At 35.8% G+C, this 17,085-nt stretch overlaps 1 protein-coding gene and 1 non-coding gene across 3 annotated transcripts; one reads left to right on the forward strand and one right to left on the reverse strand.

The window, feature by feature from the left end:
* The first annotated feature begins 985 nt into the window (after nt 1-985).
* Trnag-ccc lies at nt 986-1,056 on the forward strand. The gene has a single exon. It is a non-coding gene; the product is annotated as a tRNA-Gly (tRNA).
* A 4,869-nt stretch (nt 1,057-5,925) lies between these two features.
* On the reverse strand, nt 5,926-14,695 carry LOC110466241. 2 transcript variants are annotated; one of them, XM_021522638.1, is made up of 7 exons: nt 14,611-14,695; nt 12,295-13,798; nt 11,045-11,158; nt 9,511-9,600; nt 8,909-8,996; nt 8,336-8,450; nt 5,926-7,437 (listed from the first exon to the last, which is right to left on the reverse strand). In XM_021522638.1, the coding sequence occupies exons 2-7, from the start codon at nt 13,733-13,735 to the stop codon at nt 7,246-7,248; spliced, it is 2,040 nt and encodes a 679-aa protein (XP_021378313.1). In that variant the 5' UTR covers nt 13,736-13,798; nt 14,611-14,695; the 3' UTR covers nt 5,926-7,245. The 2 variants fall into 2 exon arrangements, with proteins under 2 accessions (XP_021378313.1, XP_021378312.1); XM_021522637.1 differs by having other exon boundaries at nt 12,295-13,802.
* Nucleotides 14,696-17,085: the final 2,390 nt, after the last annotated feature.

Here is a 17,085-nt window from a genome sequence, read left to right on the forward strand (position 1 = left end):
AGGCATCATCATGTGCAAGTAAGTTGGGAGCGATTTTTGTAATGAAAATCAGATAATCTTTACCATTCAATCGCCCTTTCTCTCTCTCTCTCTTTGTTATCCGCGGGTACATACAAACCTACCGCTTCAGTCCATACATTAAGAATGCTTCCACCAAAACTCGGTTGAAAACTATCACTTTGATTTGGAGATGTTGATTAAGGTAAATCAATCTGTTGGCCTCGTCTATTCCAGGGGTTACGCTAACTTATACTGCCTGATCGTAACTGGGCGTAACTCCTAGAATTTCGGGGATATCCCTGCGGGTGACGATCCCTTTATCGGTGCAGCAATTGACACCTTAGAATGCTAACATCTACGTTTGTTTGAGATATGTCCATTAGTTTGGAAGAAGATGTCGTTTAAATCAAATCAGCAAGATGATCTTATTTGACCTCACCTCTCATACGTAACGGTTATTTGCATACAATTTGATCCTTGTTTGATAAACATGCTATCAAACAAATACGGTAGAACATGTACTTTAGTTTGGAAGGAAAATCTTTTGAATCTCGGAATGGCGTGTGTTTAATGGAGGAAACGGAGATAATTTCTGCGGGTAGTGATTACATTTTTACATATAGTAGGATTTGAAAAGGAAAAGCATCCATCATTCCATCGGTACTAAGCGTTGTATGGTGCATAGAAAATGTGGTTTTTGAAACAAGAAAATTTAGAGAGGATTTATTTTTCGACATTTAGAGATTTTCCTCCCTTCTTGTATATAAAATCGTCGGGGTGTCCTTTTTACCGAAAGTTGATATAAAACCCGAAAACGCTTAAAGTCACTCTGGGCAACTTAGGTTCGATCCAAATATAGCTGAAACAACAAATTCTCAGTTCCCTGTAAGTGTGGTTTCAACCCTAACCTATCTCCATTCAGATCGTGACTGTTATCTTATCGTGACTAACTTTCCGGTGGTCTATATTTCCGTCGCTAGTATGAGCGCCGCTAGTGTAGTGGTATCATGCAAGATTCCCATTCTTGCGACCCGGGTTCGATTCCCGGGCGGCGCAACTTTTTGTTTTTACTTATGTTATCTTCATTCACACCACTCACCGCCAAAGGGTAATTGAATATGCTACCAAAGAAATTTGGTGGAACATGTCCTTAAGTTTTGAAGTAAACGTCCTTTACATAAAGTATTTCTACGAGACCCATACATTTTGATAACCATACCACTTTCTTGAGTACAGATAGTGTATTAAGCATTACAACGTGCTTGACTTATCTTTATCCAGATTCCAAAGATTCAAAGCTCCAAGTCGGCGATTAATTCACGCTCAATATGTGAAAGACGTCAGGGTAGTGGCATCATATGTTTTCGAACGAATTTGTCTTCTATTTCCATATCACATGTGCCTGGAATCGGGACTATGATTTTGTTGCACTATTACGTGTCCTAGAGCCTTCCGTAAATTAAATTTAGATTTTATATCACAGATTTTGGAGTAGAATAAATGAGATTGGATAAGCTTTAGCACCTCCTGTGTGAGCGCAGCTATTGTAGTGGTATTATATTTGTAGAAGGACGAGGAATAGTGATAAAGATAGTGCTGTCGCTGGGACTCGAACCCACGACCTTTGGCTCTCCAGTCAGATGCTCTACCGCTGAGCTAAAGGGAAATTCACCCTACAGCTACCGCTTGTAAGGCAACCTAATCAATGCACATCTTTTACATATTAGAAATCCTGTACTGACAAACCTTTATCAGGTTCCCCATTTCACGCTTTTCCAAAAGTGTTTTGGTGCATATTCCTGAAGGCAACTGCAATAAATACACACACTACCTTTGAAGCACATATTCTCGCACATATTCTCGTTCTTTCCGTTTAGCGGTTTTCATGATGAGACAAATTAAAAGAAATTATTTTTGTAGCCCCATTTAGTTCTTTATCTAACCAACAGTTTAAAGATTGAAATGCATTTCGTTTTCATATCTCGAAAACCGCAAATGGAAAATAATGCAAATGTTTTGGCAGAATATATGTCTCATTTATAAATAAATAAAATAAATAAATAAACAACATTTGATATAGCGCCCTATCTAGCTAACGTAAGCCACTCTAAAGTGCGTTACAGTACATAGATATACAATTTTATACAATCAATACAATTAGCATATATATATTAATCAATACAATATTGAGGAATTCGCAGGAGCTGCCTTATCAGGCGCTAACTACTAATCCTATGCCACCAGGCTAATATCTCCCTATGTGTGTATGCCTGCGTGTGTGCTGGAGACGTAAGATTTAAGATTTATGAGACAGAATTGTTTTTTTTTAATTTATTAGTGTTGCAATTGAATTAATAAACAAATGAAAATGTGAAAATGAAAGAGATACATGAAATATAGAAGAAAAGACGCCAGCGACGTTTAACTTCGTACTTTAATGTTTAGACTTATTGAGATAAACAGGCGTGATATCAAAGAAATAGATAAAAAGATTGTGACAACCGAGTTATTAGAGGAAAGAAATAGAACATGGAAGTTTGTAGTTGGCGTGTGTCACCGTGTTGCGAGTTTTATTGTATTTATTGACAAGCACGTTTTCTTTTGTATTCTGGTCCCGTGTCACGTTCAGGATAAAAGATTAACGGAAAGGTCAAAGCAAAGTCACGCCATGGAGTTAAAGGTTTCCAAAAGCCAATCCACGACCCTTTCTTCATTATCCCAAAATTGTGAAAGGCAAAACCCCTTATTCACCCCTTCCATAGAGTTTGAACTCGAAATGGCACAATATACTTTGGAGTCAACCGAAAGGAACGGAATTTCGGCAAAAAACCCATTAGACTTTCTTTAATTCGTTATTCAGTAAAATAATGCTTCTGAAAGGTACGAGAAGGGTATGTAACGTCAAATGTTGATTGGTTTCGTTTGTACATAATAATTTCCATTATTTCAGTATATGGACATCTTTCACAGTAAATTAAACTCAGAGTATAAAAGTTGGGCTCTTTCCCAGGAAGCTACCAGCCAAATTTGAAGATTCTATACCTTTCAGTTCTTCAGAAGAAGTCGTTTAATTATTTGATACTTACGATCCCTGTGACCTTAAAAGAAGGTCAAGGTCCTTTTCGTTCTCAAACTTTGTTGGGCTCTTACCAACGAAGCTATCACCCAAATACCATTACTGTAGGCCTGTCAATTCTTCAGAAGTCGTTTTAAGTATTTGATACTTTTGACCCCTGTTACCTTGAAAGCAGGTCAAGGTCATATTCGTTTTTAAACTTTGTTGGGCTCTTACCAACGAAGCTATCATCCGAATATCATGACTCTAGGCTAGGCCTGTCCATTCTTCAGAAGAAGTCATTAAAAGGAAAAGTTGACATACGACGACGGACGGACGACGGACGCCGCGCCATGGCATAAGCTCACTAGCCCTTCGGGCAGGTGAGCTAAAAACAACTGAATTAATGCCTGGATTGCTTTGAAATACTTTAATATTGAGAGAACACATTGTTCTGTCAATAATAAACATACAATATTCATCACAACTCTAGACTCATTAGAATTTCCGGAAATTGTGATACTGTCTCCCTACATTGGACTTTCAACTAGGGATGTACTTCCTATTTCCGTTTATCAATACATTCATTTGACCTTAACCCACATTGACCTTTGACCCTGACTAGCACTTAAAGTTGACCTTTCACCTCATTACTGTAATAAAGAAAAAGATTCGCACTGCTGGTCTACATAACATACCCAAGTATCATGACTCTAGTCCAAATGGTTCTTAGGATATTGTTGTTTGAAGTGTTTACCATATTTGACCCCTGTGACCTTAAAAGTAGGTAAAAATCATTTTTTACGAGTAAACTTTATAGCACTCCATCCCAGGTACCTACTGGCCAAATATCATGACCCTAGGCCTTATGGAACTTGAGAAGAAGGTTGTTAAAGCTTTTAACCCATGTAGACATTTGACCCCTGACTAGCACTTAAAGTTGACTTTTGACCTCATTACTCTAATTGAGAAAATTATTCACACTGCTGGTCTACATAACATACCCAAGTATCATGACTCTAGTCCAAATGTTTAACATATTTGACCCCAGTGACCTTTAAAGTAGGTCAAGGTCATTTTAATGAGGATTTTTTTATAGCACTTCATCCCAAGTATCTACTGGCCAAATATCATATGACCCTAGGTCCTCCAGTTCTTCAGAAGTTGTTCAAAAGAAAAGGTTGACGGACGGACGCAGACACCGCAGTACGGCATAAGCTCACATGGCTCTTCGGACCAGGTGAGCTAATAATAGAATGATATTTTACAAACAACATTTGTTACAGATAAAACATTAACTTTAATTTATCATATACATTTACAGCAATTTTAACACAATTCCCAATCAACATGTTCCAACGTTCACAATCCCCAATGTTCATGAATATGTCTGATTTGAAAAATACAAACACAATTATACAAACAAGCCTTGATCAGATAGCATCTTTTAAAATGAGCCATTTCTTAATTATTTGTCATACACTTTCTGCAATGAAATCAAGTTAATATGACGATACATCTACCAATATGCATAAAAAGAGTGAATCTATCACTCATTCCATGGTTTAATAGTGTTGTTCCACAACCAATATGCCATTAAAACTATTGACATGCAATGAAACATACTGTTATTCACATATAATATTGAGAACACAATTATCTGGTAAAAACAACAAAATACATATGTCTTAACTGTCATGTGAAAATCAGGAAATACAATTGAGGAATTATTTACTAAATAAAATTCCATTATGTAAAACTATTAAAATTATTAATGACCCGATTTAAAATTGAAATGGGTAAGCCATGCTCATGATTCCTTTAACCTATTTTCCCAGTCATTTGACCTACAAAATTAAAGCACTCACTGAACATAACAAATGTGACAATTCAACCTGAAGTCAATAAACTCCCAACATAAGATGTATGAATACAATTCAAATTTCAAAGATACCCGAAAATGTGACCTTCGTGATCCATCAAATTGATCCGAGGATTGTTTCTTATCGCATTAAATCACTGTCTGATAGTAGAAAACATAAACAAATATTTAAGCTCTCAAACAAAACAGTTTCTCAATCCTCACACTATCTTAAATTTAAAAAGGGATCTTTTTCTTTCACTCTTTTGAAAATTTCCAGGTTCGCTTTATTCGCAGGAAATGTTTTAAATCAAACTTCAGCCATCAAAGACCCATCTCTATATAAAAATAAATAATAAATATACAACATTTGATATAGCGCCCTATTTAGCTAACATAAACCACTCTAAAGCGCTTTATCACCAATGTTCCCAGATAATTGAGATTTTATTGAATGGTTTGATGTTAGCATTAAGCCTCAATACAGCACATGAGCAGTTTTCAGGGAAACATGTACATAGGAGGACAAAACAAATTTAAAAGTGGGACAACTTAGTGCATCAAACTTAACATCCTGATAATTAGCGATTTTGATCGAGCCGAGAAACTGAGTGTAAATATTTACAAAGATTACAAATTTCTTGTCTAATGGACATGCTATTCTTAATAGCAAAATAAGTTCAAGCATTGAAATTCACAACTTATCACATAATCGGCCTGTTATCCGTGTAATATTTTTACATATGTCACTAGTGTAATATACCCTGGAGCGTTTTTTTACTGGCGATGCCAGTCAGAAATCGATTGTGACGTCATAATATGGCGTGAATGGTGCAACAAAATGGCTGTCTCCGTTTGATTAAGCCCTCTAGATTTTGGCTTTAAAACCCGTCAAAATGTAAGTTTTCTGAGTTATGTGATAAAAAGTATCTTGAATTTGTTTTCATTTCATATGAGCTTTTATGACCAAGGCCAAGGCTCGCAAAAATAAAAACTCCTAAGACTTGTTTCATAGAATCTCATATGAAATGAAAACTCATTTAAGATCCTATATATATCAACTCGTTGTATTCAAAATATATCAGATCATTTACACAACTTTTTGTTGTTACTTAAATTGCTATTTGAACTTTAATCTGGTTGTAGGCAAAATCATGTGTGTCAAATTACACTTACAGTGCTTATAGACTAATGGTTGAACATACATGTATCTACTTATGGACTAAAGGTTGAACATACATGTATCTACTTATAGACTAATGGTTGAACATACATGTATCTACTTAACTGGGACTCCTTTTGTTGAGTTTAGTGAAGTAGTTGACTAGGTAGATCTTAAAATAATAATTTGAAAGTTAAGCAATATCAATTTACATTTATATCTTTATTATGGCACAAGTCGTACACTGAATTATTTTACTCCTGACTGTAGTAGCACTATCTCATATTGGAATCATGCTCCACTTCACTATTCATCAACATAAAATCATGCAAAGTCAATCTACCAATAATTAAAATCTTAAAAGTTTATACCAAGGCCAAACCAGACACAAAACAAAGCATTTAGTATATATGCAGAGGGCCTTATCTTTAATTCTATTTCAAGAAGTTTTGAATCTACAAAAATCAACTGAAACAGTTCAAATGTCTCTGCTTGCACTATCTATCCAAGAACTCTCACTTAGCACAGAACACTTTACTATGTATTAATAGTACTCATTTAATGCCTTTACCATATCTGAATATCCTATAATGCGTCATTTCATGCAACTTTTATGCAAGAAATATATGTAGCTATTATGCAAATGTGGAAACACGATATTAATTTCATTATATAAGACATTAAGAAAATACACCTGAATCAGTTGTATACATGTTATGTCTATAGGTCTATAGGTCTATTTGACATGTTCATACTGATGATACAGACTGAGGTGAATCCTTGTCTAACAAAGTCACACTGGTGCCAATTAATACGCAGATGTCATTCCTGTTATGGCAGGTGACAATGATGACTTCACACTCTTTGACCTCATTCCTGGCCTGACAAGGTTGCACTTGTGACATCCAACGAATTTCATTCCTTGCCCGACAAGGTCGACCCTGGTACGTGAAGTAGTTTGACTGAGCAAAAGCTTGAAAAATTAAACAGATTAACGTCCGAGACATAAAACATTTGTATGGTTGAGGGTGAGGGTTGATGCAGGGGATGTACGCCTCCTTGTGTAACCTTCAAATGTGTCTCCCGACAGGAAATTGAACTCTGGTCTCCCGCGTGACAGGCGGGGATATTTTGGACAATGGAGTCCTTTGATTGATAGAGATCATTCTAGTCCTGGCAAGGTTGCACTGGTGTCCTGTTCTGTTTGGTAGAGTTTTGCCAAAGCTGAAGAAGTTTCTGCTTGCCCACCCCCTTAAATGGATTGAACTTGAAGTTGACTAGTTGATGAAGCTTGTAGTGAAAGTGCATTTGGAGTATGTCAACTGTTGTCCTTTGTACGCCACTCTTCAACGGAGACAGCTGGATGAAAAAGAAGTGAATTGAATAAAATAATCCTGCATGGCGAATAATAAATTCATAAAGGACAGGAAATATACATACTTTTGGCTTGTATCAACATATTTGTATCATATTATCCAATTGTATATCAAGGATACATGTAAAGTATCAGATGCTACGTTACAATGTCCATGACCTCTTCTTAAGGAACCTGTCTAGACAGACACATGTTTAGAAAGAACACCTTGTTATAATGGTCTGTGTAAAGAACATCTGTGTAAGAAATTATTTCCCGAATTTGTTTCCATCTCAAACATAGAGTTTATATTCCAGTGGTTTAAAGGTACATTTTTTATTGACATCCCTGTTTGATTACAAATAATTTCACATGTTCAAGGACGTTTTGTTTTTAAATATTTAGCGATCCAAATGCATCCAAATCTAATTAATCAATGCTAATATTGGAAGAATTACTAAACGACATCCCCCCCCCATCCGTTAACATTGCAGTTGAACAAATGATTTCATTAAGCATTTCATGCAATGCTTCCTTTTCTATTCATTTTTAACTGCTGCATGTAATCCATGTTTATGTTTTGGAGTGTTAGCCCTGTTCAACTGTTGGCATTGTTCAAGTATCCAACTGTGTGATACGCAGTAGCCTATTCATATATCCAGCTAGTAATCGTTGGATGTATTAACAGACCACCAGTTTTCCAACAGCCATTCAACTTATCCGTATTAACAGACCACCAGTTTTCCAACAGCCGTTCAACTTATCCGTATTAACAGACCACCAGTTTTCCAACAGCCATTCAACTTATCCAATGCCTAGATGTTGAAAAGGGAAAATATGCAACTAGTAAGATATTATTCAATAATAGTCAACAAGTTGAAAATTTACTTTCAACATATTTACCGTGATGTAATGGATATTGCTGTTTTCAAAGAATTTCTTGGCAGCAGAGTACTCTCCAAGAAGCTCCCCGGTGTTGACACAGAAATGCTCTGGGAAAAGCATCTTGATGAGTATCCTGAAACATCGTCAATTTTTCCTAATGTAAATTTGTTAGCATGAATAAATTACTTCGACCATAAGGATAACTATCGATACTCAAGGTGTAGTATTTTAAAAATTAACCTGAATTTCCCCCATTGGGCCCTGCCCCTCTTCTATACAAAATTGATTCCCCTCAGCCTAGCAACACTCCACACAACATAGAGTTAAAATCAATACAGTCATTCTGGAATAATAGGCTTTTCAGTAAAAGACAGACATATGCCAGATGCCGAACCACGGCATAAGCTTACTTGCCCTTCGGGCCAGGTGAGCTAAAATTGATAACCAACCATCACTCGTTAGGGAACCTCTATGTCAACAATCTAAATCCTGGTACAGCGCCCATTTTAGAAGTAAAATCTTACCGTTAGGTTGAGTAAATAAAGTCATTGTTGCATGTATGTAAGTTAACAAAGGGAACAAATTTCTTACACTTTATGAGTTTCAGGTATCTGGTGCATGTTGTAGCGTAACTCTGGAGAGACATCCTCTTTGTTCTCGTCCACGATCAGCATGAAATCTGAAAATAAAGGAACAGATCAAACCAACATGAGAACTCAATGTATGGGCCTAGTTTATTCATTTGGTTGTCTCAAAACCTTTCTAACTTTTTCCATTTCTTTTTTTTTCAAAACTTATACCAAGAGGCCTTTTGGGCCTGTATCACTCCTGAATAATTAACATATCATGTCAATCTATTTTCATTAACAGTAATATCACAAAAAAATCCTGATAACGGCCTCTTCCTCTCAATTGGAGTGGAGAAAACACCCTTCCTTTAGATATAACATTTGATATCCTGCTTCCAAGTAATCTTCATAGCAGCCTGAATTACAATCAAATGGTCCAGATGTGTTTGAAGTTAAAGACTTCATATGAAATATCCCCCAATCAGATATTGCTCCTGATCAGCCGTCAGAAGCCAGGTGAGTTTTAAGTGTTTACGGTAAAGTTCAAGGCTCATCTGACCAATATATATATATATATATATGATTAGCCTTTTCTACAACATCAATTATACAATGTTTACTTACCTATCAAATATGCCTTCACCTTTATGTTATAGATGACAGGGCCATGTAAGAGATTTTTCAATGCTGCCCGTGCCATTAGGAATGTAATTGCTTAAAAACAAAACAAACCAAGCTTCAGGGCCCACTTGTATAAAGCAACTCAAAGTTAAGGAAAATCTCAATCAATGTATTGTCTATGGGAAATCTTAGACTTGAGGAAATCTCAAGAGTTGAGATGTTTTATACAAGTGGGCCCAGTAGCTCAATTTCATTGTCGAGATGTACAAAATGTGGAAAACAACATGTAAACAAAGAGAAATACAATACTTGTCATGTCACCAAAGGATAAGAACTTTAACAAGAATACCGCAGGGCGGAACAATATACGCCTGTTGAATGCCATATAGTGTTATATACTATCTTGCATTAAAATAAGATTTGCATCACCATTTGGGCACCACCCCTCCAGCCCCTGGGGATGGGGCAGGATCTTATTTTCTCATACCATATACATTTGTAACTGCCATCTGGTATCATAATCATTCCAAACAAGTTTGAATAATTCCTTGCTGAAAATGGACAAAATATAAACTTAAGTCAACCATAGGAGAATGGATGGCCCGGGGGTAATAAAATTGAATAAAAATATCAAAGCTGTGGCTATTTCCTTTTGGCAGAAAAAGATTTTTGCAGCTCAATACCCATTACAGCCAATGTTAAACATTGACCTTTTGGCGTGGCCCCAATTCTTACCCCAGGGGTCTGATTTGTACAAACTTGAATCCTCACCCTTAGGGTATGGTATGCTCAAAGTAAATTATCAAAGCTTTTGCTATTTCCTTCTGGCAGAAGAAGATTTTTGTAGCTAAATATTCCATTACAACCTATGTTAAACTTTGGCCCTTGGGTGTGGCCCCAATTTTGACCCCATGCAGAGGCTCCATTTCTACAAACTTGAATCTTCAACCCGAGGGCTTGCTTAAAAGTGAAACATAAATCCTGCAGCCATTCTCAGTCTTAAGAAGAAGATTTTTGAAGATCTAAAATAGTCAAATTTCACATTTTGGGCCCCACCCTTCAGCCCCCAGGGGGTCCAGCAACTTCTCTTGAATAATCTTGAACCCTCATATCCCACAAAGATACTTCAGACCAAATTTGGTCAAAATCTGTGTGGTGGTAATTTAGAAGAAGTCAAGAATGTAAATTGTTTATGGACGGACGACGCACGACAATCGTCAAAAGGAGATTGCAATAGGTCACTTGAGACTTTGTCTCAGGTGACCTAAAAACATTATTTGTTGTCCTTTTTGTTATTATTTTTATTGGTCAAAACAATCAAAAGAGCTTGATTTTGATAATCCAAACAATCTTACTTTTGCTTTATATTTGTAACTGGCATGTAAAATGATATGTTAATGTAAATAGTCTCTGCCAATTATTAATATCAGGACTTCCTTTATCGTAGCAGTTATCACGGTACATATCTCGATGGGAGAATCCAAAGATTTCTTGATCAATATTGACCAGGAAACAAATTTAAACATGCAACACTTACCACTGCGCTGGTTGTCGTCTCTATCTGAGGTTGTAATGACACTTGCAAATTGTGATAGTGATTCGATTGTGATAGGATGAGGCTGGGCCATCGCTCGACGATACCAAAAACGACCTGTCACAAAATATATACATATCCATCATAAACTATATAACATTTATTTTAATCATATATAATGTACAGAGTTTTCCAGTGAATAAACCCATGTCATATTTTTGAAAGTATTACCCATGTAATATGACCTATCAGCCCTGTGATTGCAATGGTTGTAAGTTTCAATTGTTTCGATTGTGAAGACACGCCTGGGACAAGTACATGCAAATGATGTCACAGACTTAAATGCACTTGAGTCAAAATGGTGCCTTTTTACATTTCAAGGTGGCATGAAAATTGTCGTTTTACACGAATAAATGCCACAGATCATGATTATAAGTGATAAAAAGGATCTTACACTCGTTTTCATTTTATATGAAATTTATGAAACTTGTGAACTTTTCATTTTAGCTCCCCAGCATAAATCCTTTCTACTTCTGAAAATATTGATGAATGAATAAATGAATCCAGCAAGATATAAAGAGACACTTGAGACTCTTTTGTTGCAAGAAAGCCATACTGCAGTGGCTTGCTTAATTAGCTTTCCAGTAATAAACAGCAGTAGAAAGTGAGATTGTCAATCAGAGCTGGACATAAACCAGATGCTGGTAAAAAAAATCCAAATTTACGTACCCAATCTGCAAATTTTTGTTTAGAAAAAATAAAACTGGCAAAATATGATGAGTTATAAATTTAAGATGCTTATAAGTTATATTATATAATTAAGTCAAAACATCTAAAATGTTGAATGCAACATAAATAACATTTATTGAAATTTTGATTTAAAAAAAAAATCCAGGGGGGGCTAAAAACAAATACTAGTATCATAATAATTTTTCTTCAATTGATATATTTTTAATATTGATATATTTTTAATATTGATATGCGAGTGATTAAAAGGAAATGTTTTTAAGTGAAAACTCAAAGAGAATTTTATAAGGAATAGTTTGCAAAAATAGTGAAGGATATTCAGAATATCAAAATGTTTCTAAAACTTAGAAGATGGCAATGCCACGATGCAATCATAATATAGCTTTTTCAAAACTAAAATCTCACTATCTGCTTTAAGGGTTGACAGGTAATATGGTTGACACTAATTAGGACAAATAAGGTTTATGTATATCTACTACTGCAATTAACAAAATTGTTTTTCTTACTTGATTTGTCATTTCGATCAATTGACAAGCACTTGTTTCTACCAAGACCTCTTAACACAGACGAGCTCCTGTTCAACCATAGGAATGAGCACATCAGTTTGTAAATATCAGCACCTTGAAAATTAGCATATTCCCTTGGTACATATACATCTGCTGCCTGGAAAAATGCCAATTGATTTTTTGGCTCATATCCAAAGAAACCGTAGGGTTTCAAAATCATGTATAGGTCAGTTGCAGAATAACTTTGTCCACATTCCAAGAAATGTGCAGAGGCTGCATCCATGATGACGGGACTAAGGTATCGAATAATGCAGAGGTACTCCAGGGTTTGACCCAAAACTTCATTTCTCACTTGTGTCCCTTTACCAAAGACGTATTTTTCTAGGGCATGGATTAAGTCAACATTAGATTTCTCTAATTCTTGAAAATAGGCAAGAACACTCAACAAGTCTTCTGTCTTTATTTCATGGATGTGGTATAGAGTCCATTTGGCAATATTGGAAGCCAGTGTTTCATTCCTACACTGAAGTCGCGACAAACTGGACGAAATCTTGCCTATGCCTCTACTGCCGAGCTGCCATCCAAACTGTACCATATGAGTCTCGATTATTTTCAACAGCTCGTCAGTGATAGCCATGTTAGCTGGCACATGATCCAGGTATTTCAATAGGTCATCCATGTCCAGTTCCATGTATCTGCTGGTTACATGAAGCCAGAGGTCCTGAAGCAAGTCCGAGTGCTTCTTGTCCTGCAATATCTCTGTGAGGCTGAACACTGCGTATTTACCCAGTGTGCTATCCTCCATCTTCTTCTGTATAAGATGGAGAATAAATTCTTTGATGTCTGATTCAGGCTCCTTCTCCTCCATGAATTGTCTCGCTAATTCAATTAAATTTTCATCACTTAGTGTATCAATGTTTTTTTGTGCGATTCCGAAAAGTTGTTGCATTATCACTTTGCTTACAAATGCTTTTCCTGGTGTCTTCTGTGTGTCTCTTCGCTTTTTGTCTTGAATTTTCAATTTAATCAGGGTGAGAGCTGCCAAATGGCTGGTCAGTGTTTCTGGTTGATTATCTAACAACTGTAGGACTTCACCAATTGTTTCGCATTCCCCAAGTCTTTCCATATATGTCATTTCTTCCTCTGACAATTTTGGAACCACTTTGTAGTAGTTTTCATCTTGTATTATTTTGTCACCAACATGTCGCATAATAATTGGAACATCAACAATGCCATCAGCCCTCTGGGCTATTGCTGTAGACAGAGAGTAAAGCTTCTTTCGATTTCCCTGTTTGTTGGAGGTATTTGAAGAATATGGTCGATACCCGATTGCTGAAGCTGTTACTCTGCCTAGATTTCGCTCCATCATTCTTCTGCTGCATAGTGCAATCAGTTGTTTAGCAGAACTCTGCAGAACAGTGGAAGAAATAGAAACCGACATTTTTCATTATAACTTCTTCACAAAACAGCTTATATTTACTTCTTCAGGGTGATCATTTGGAGTCTACCTGAAATCAAAAGAAATACTATAAGTCATAAATACCATGTAGATCTAGATATATATCATCTTTAATAACAAGAAATTAGACAGAAGTTGATTGTACCAATAATATCATTTTCAGAAAAAACAAAGAGGCCTCAATGGCCTGTATCGCTCACCTGGATATTTAAGTAATCATGGCAAAAGATTCTAAATGAAAGTCAAGCTGACGTTTTTTTCCCCACAGCTGCTGTTTGTCACACTCGCTTAAAAATGCAATTTGTGACTTTAAGAGCGAAACAACCTAGCTTGTCTCGAAACAACCTAGGGCGAACAGGATTTCGGGTGAAACAACTGGAACCGTGGCTGGGGCTCGAACCCGCGACCTTGGCTCTCCAGCCTGATGCTCTACCGTGAGCCAGAGGGAATTTCTCTAGGCTGACGCTTGTAACAGTGTAAGGCAACCTAATCCATGCACATTTTTACAGAAGTAGTTGTACAGATGTTATATAATTTTTTACCTACAGTAAAAAAAATATCCATTATTCGATCAGTTGGGAAGAGACTTCACATGTTTTTAACATAAGGGCCGCAAAGAATAGTAGAATACTGAGAAAATCCATTCTCTACTTTATAAAAGCACGTAATCTAAAAATCCAATTAACTTACCTACGATATAAAGTAAATGTATGCACATGAAATGGAGATTACATCACTTTAATCATGCGATAAAAATTGAGTACCATTGGCAGTCCTTCTCTCGATATTTACCTTCGAAAGAGTCTACTCGGATTTGCATTAAATCATCATTAAAGACAATAACGTAATAATCTTACCAAGACCAGAGACGTATAAAGCCAGTGTTATATATACGTCTATGCCAAGACGCACATGTATGCTTCAGTTACGAAAGTCACCCAAAACATTGAATGATAATCTAGTATATTATTGCTAAGCCTATGAATTATTTGGGGATTTTTTTTTTCTTTTCTATTTAAAAGACGAAATAAACTAAAATAAATATATATTGATGTTTCGTTAATAATTCATTAATAATATCCTAAATAATAACATATAAAAAGGGTAAAGGTTATCACGCTAGAACGCCAATGGTTCACGTAGCCATTGACTTGTCAGGTTAGTAGTCGTTATAATCTATTCAGATACATTAAAGATTGGCTCCCGTTGATTTTTGGTATCTGCCAACGTTAGGGTCACATTCGCGTATCTCGGTTGAACCTGTTTCAGATGGCGTAGAAATATTCCGTGATAAACGAACGCACTTGGACCGAACTGTAGGCAAAACTATAAATTTATGATGCTTTTAACCAGGGACGTATATATACTGTCCCTGTTTTAACTTCATTGTGAATGTAATAAAGGGCACAATTACATATGTAACATGTTACAGTACAATTATATTCATGGTTTTTTTTAATTGAGAAATAAAAACGATAGAAAAGAAAACGGCGGCAACGGGAAAATGGTCTACCAAAATACCAGCTCTGTTATAAATATGATGGAATCCCTTGCTAGACTCTTCAGATTCGTAGGACACATTTCAGATAATTTCTATTTTTACGAAACTGTTCACTCAGGCTGTCCCCGAAATCCTTGGGCCAAATCTTGGGCAGTTATATCTGGACAGAGATTATGTTACAATATTGTAATATATATATGTATCTTACCTGTGTATGCTGCCGCAGATTAGAAGCGCTTTGATGTGTTCTAGAGCATGAATCTATGTCGTATAATCAATTTGATTATTGATTTAACATTTCTTGCGTTTTTTCCCTGGGGAAAATGTAAAACAAATTCCATTATAATTAAAAAAAGCAATTCCGAACGTAGCAGGGCGAAGTTGTTTTTTTTCAAATAAAAAGTAGATAGTCTAGTCTACCCAGAGCTGTAATATATACGTCTCTTGTCTACCCAAAACAGTTTGGACCTCATCCCCTTACAATACAATGTACTTTGAAAAATGTATATGTTGAAGCGTGGGGGGAAGAAATGTAGAAACGATGTGTTTGAATCTTAGTGTTTTTGAAATGATAGAAACCAGAAAAATCGAAAAGATATTAGAAAGAGCTTTACGGTTTATTGATAATGATTCTTTTTAAAGATCTTTTAGCTAGAAATAAATGAGAATGTTTACATATATGTAGTGGGTTTTTTTTGTTTAAACATATTTTATTGCCAAAATAGTGACAACAGGATTGGGCACAAGTTATTACAACATTATTTACGCCCTTTCCTCAAATATAAACATCAGATTTACAAACATGGCACAACTGGGTATCAAATAGTATGTATAATAGTAGCATTACAACAACAGAAACAAAAAGAGAAAAAAAAACAACATTGAACAGTCTCACAAATTGAGTATAGAAGTATAAAACGCCTTACGAATTTTAAAACGTATCGCTGGTCTTTATGAATTTTTGCACGTTACGAAAAATATCATTATTTTGTTGAGAAGACAGATCCGGAATACCAGATAACAATTATATCTAAGGAGATTTCATTAACAAAATTTAGATTTTGAAACAATTCAAACCTCTGGTGTGTATAAACTGGACATTCAAAACAGAAATGATAGGCGTTTTCACATTGAGATCCACAGACACAGGCGGGACTATCTACGATGTTGACTCTAAATAAATCATAATTTAGGGAACTGCTGTTGTTCCTTAATTTAGTGTGAATGATATTTAGTTTTCGTTCACCATAACCAAAATAACTGGGCGATTTGGTGTCCAATTCTCGAGATATGGCTCTTTGGAATCTTCCTAAAGTGACTGATGATCTTTTAACAGTATCTAAATTGTTCCAAGAGCGAAGCGTAGAAGGTAGGAAGGATGAATTCGTAATAAAAAGTCTGAAATTTGGTATTACAAAGTTATTACTGTTTCTTAAAGGATATCTGACATTTTGGCTTACTGTATTGTGTAGAATTTTGTTTAAGAATTCAGGGGTGATACCATTTTTCATTTTCTACAATAACTGCATTTTCCTTCTTTTTCTCCTGTCTGAGAGTCTTCCTAACCCCGATTCAAAATAGAGAGCATAATTACTAGCATAGGAAGGAAGACCAGTAATGATAGGTGCGGCTTCAGGTTGACATTTTTCTAACCTCTCACTTTCATTAACTGAACATCCGTCCCATAATTCACAACAGTAATCAAAAATTGGCAAAATAAAAGAGTTCTATATTTTCAACAAGGTTTCTCTTTTAAGAATATGTTTTAGACTTCTAAGAACATTTATTTTCTTCATAACGGAGGTATGAATAGCTAAAATAGTGCCCCCCC

Source organism: Mizuhopecten yessoensis, unplaced genomic scaffold (genome assembly GCF_002113885.1).
Source record: "Mizuhopecten yessoensis strain PY_sf001 unplaced genomic scaffold, ASM211388v2 scaffold11125, whole genome shotgun sequence".
NCBI classification, from domain to species: domain Eukaryota; kingdom Metazoa; phylum Mollusca; class Bivalvia; order Pectinida; family Pectinidae; genus Mizuhopecten; species Mizuhopecten yessoensis.

Coding starts and splice junctions, on each gene's coding strand:
- LOC110466241 (XM_021522638.1), bottom strand. CDS start 13,735: ATGTCGGTTTCTATTTCTTCCACTGTTCTGCAGAGTTCTGCTAAACAA. Junction 9,601..11,044: donor AGACGACAACCAGCGCAGTG/GTAAGTGTTGCA, acceptor TTTGTTTTTAAG/CAATTACATTCCTAATGGCA. Junction 8,997..9,510: donor GGTGAAGGCATATTTGATAG/GTAAGTAAACAT, acceptor CTTTATTTTCAG/ATTTCATGCTGATCGTGGAC.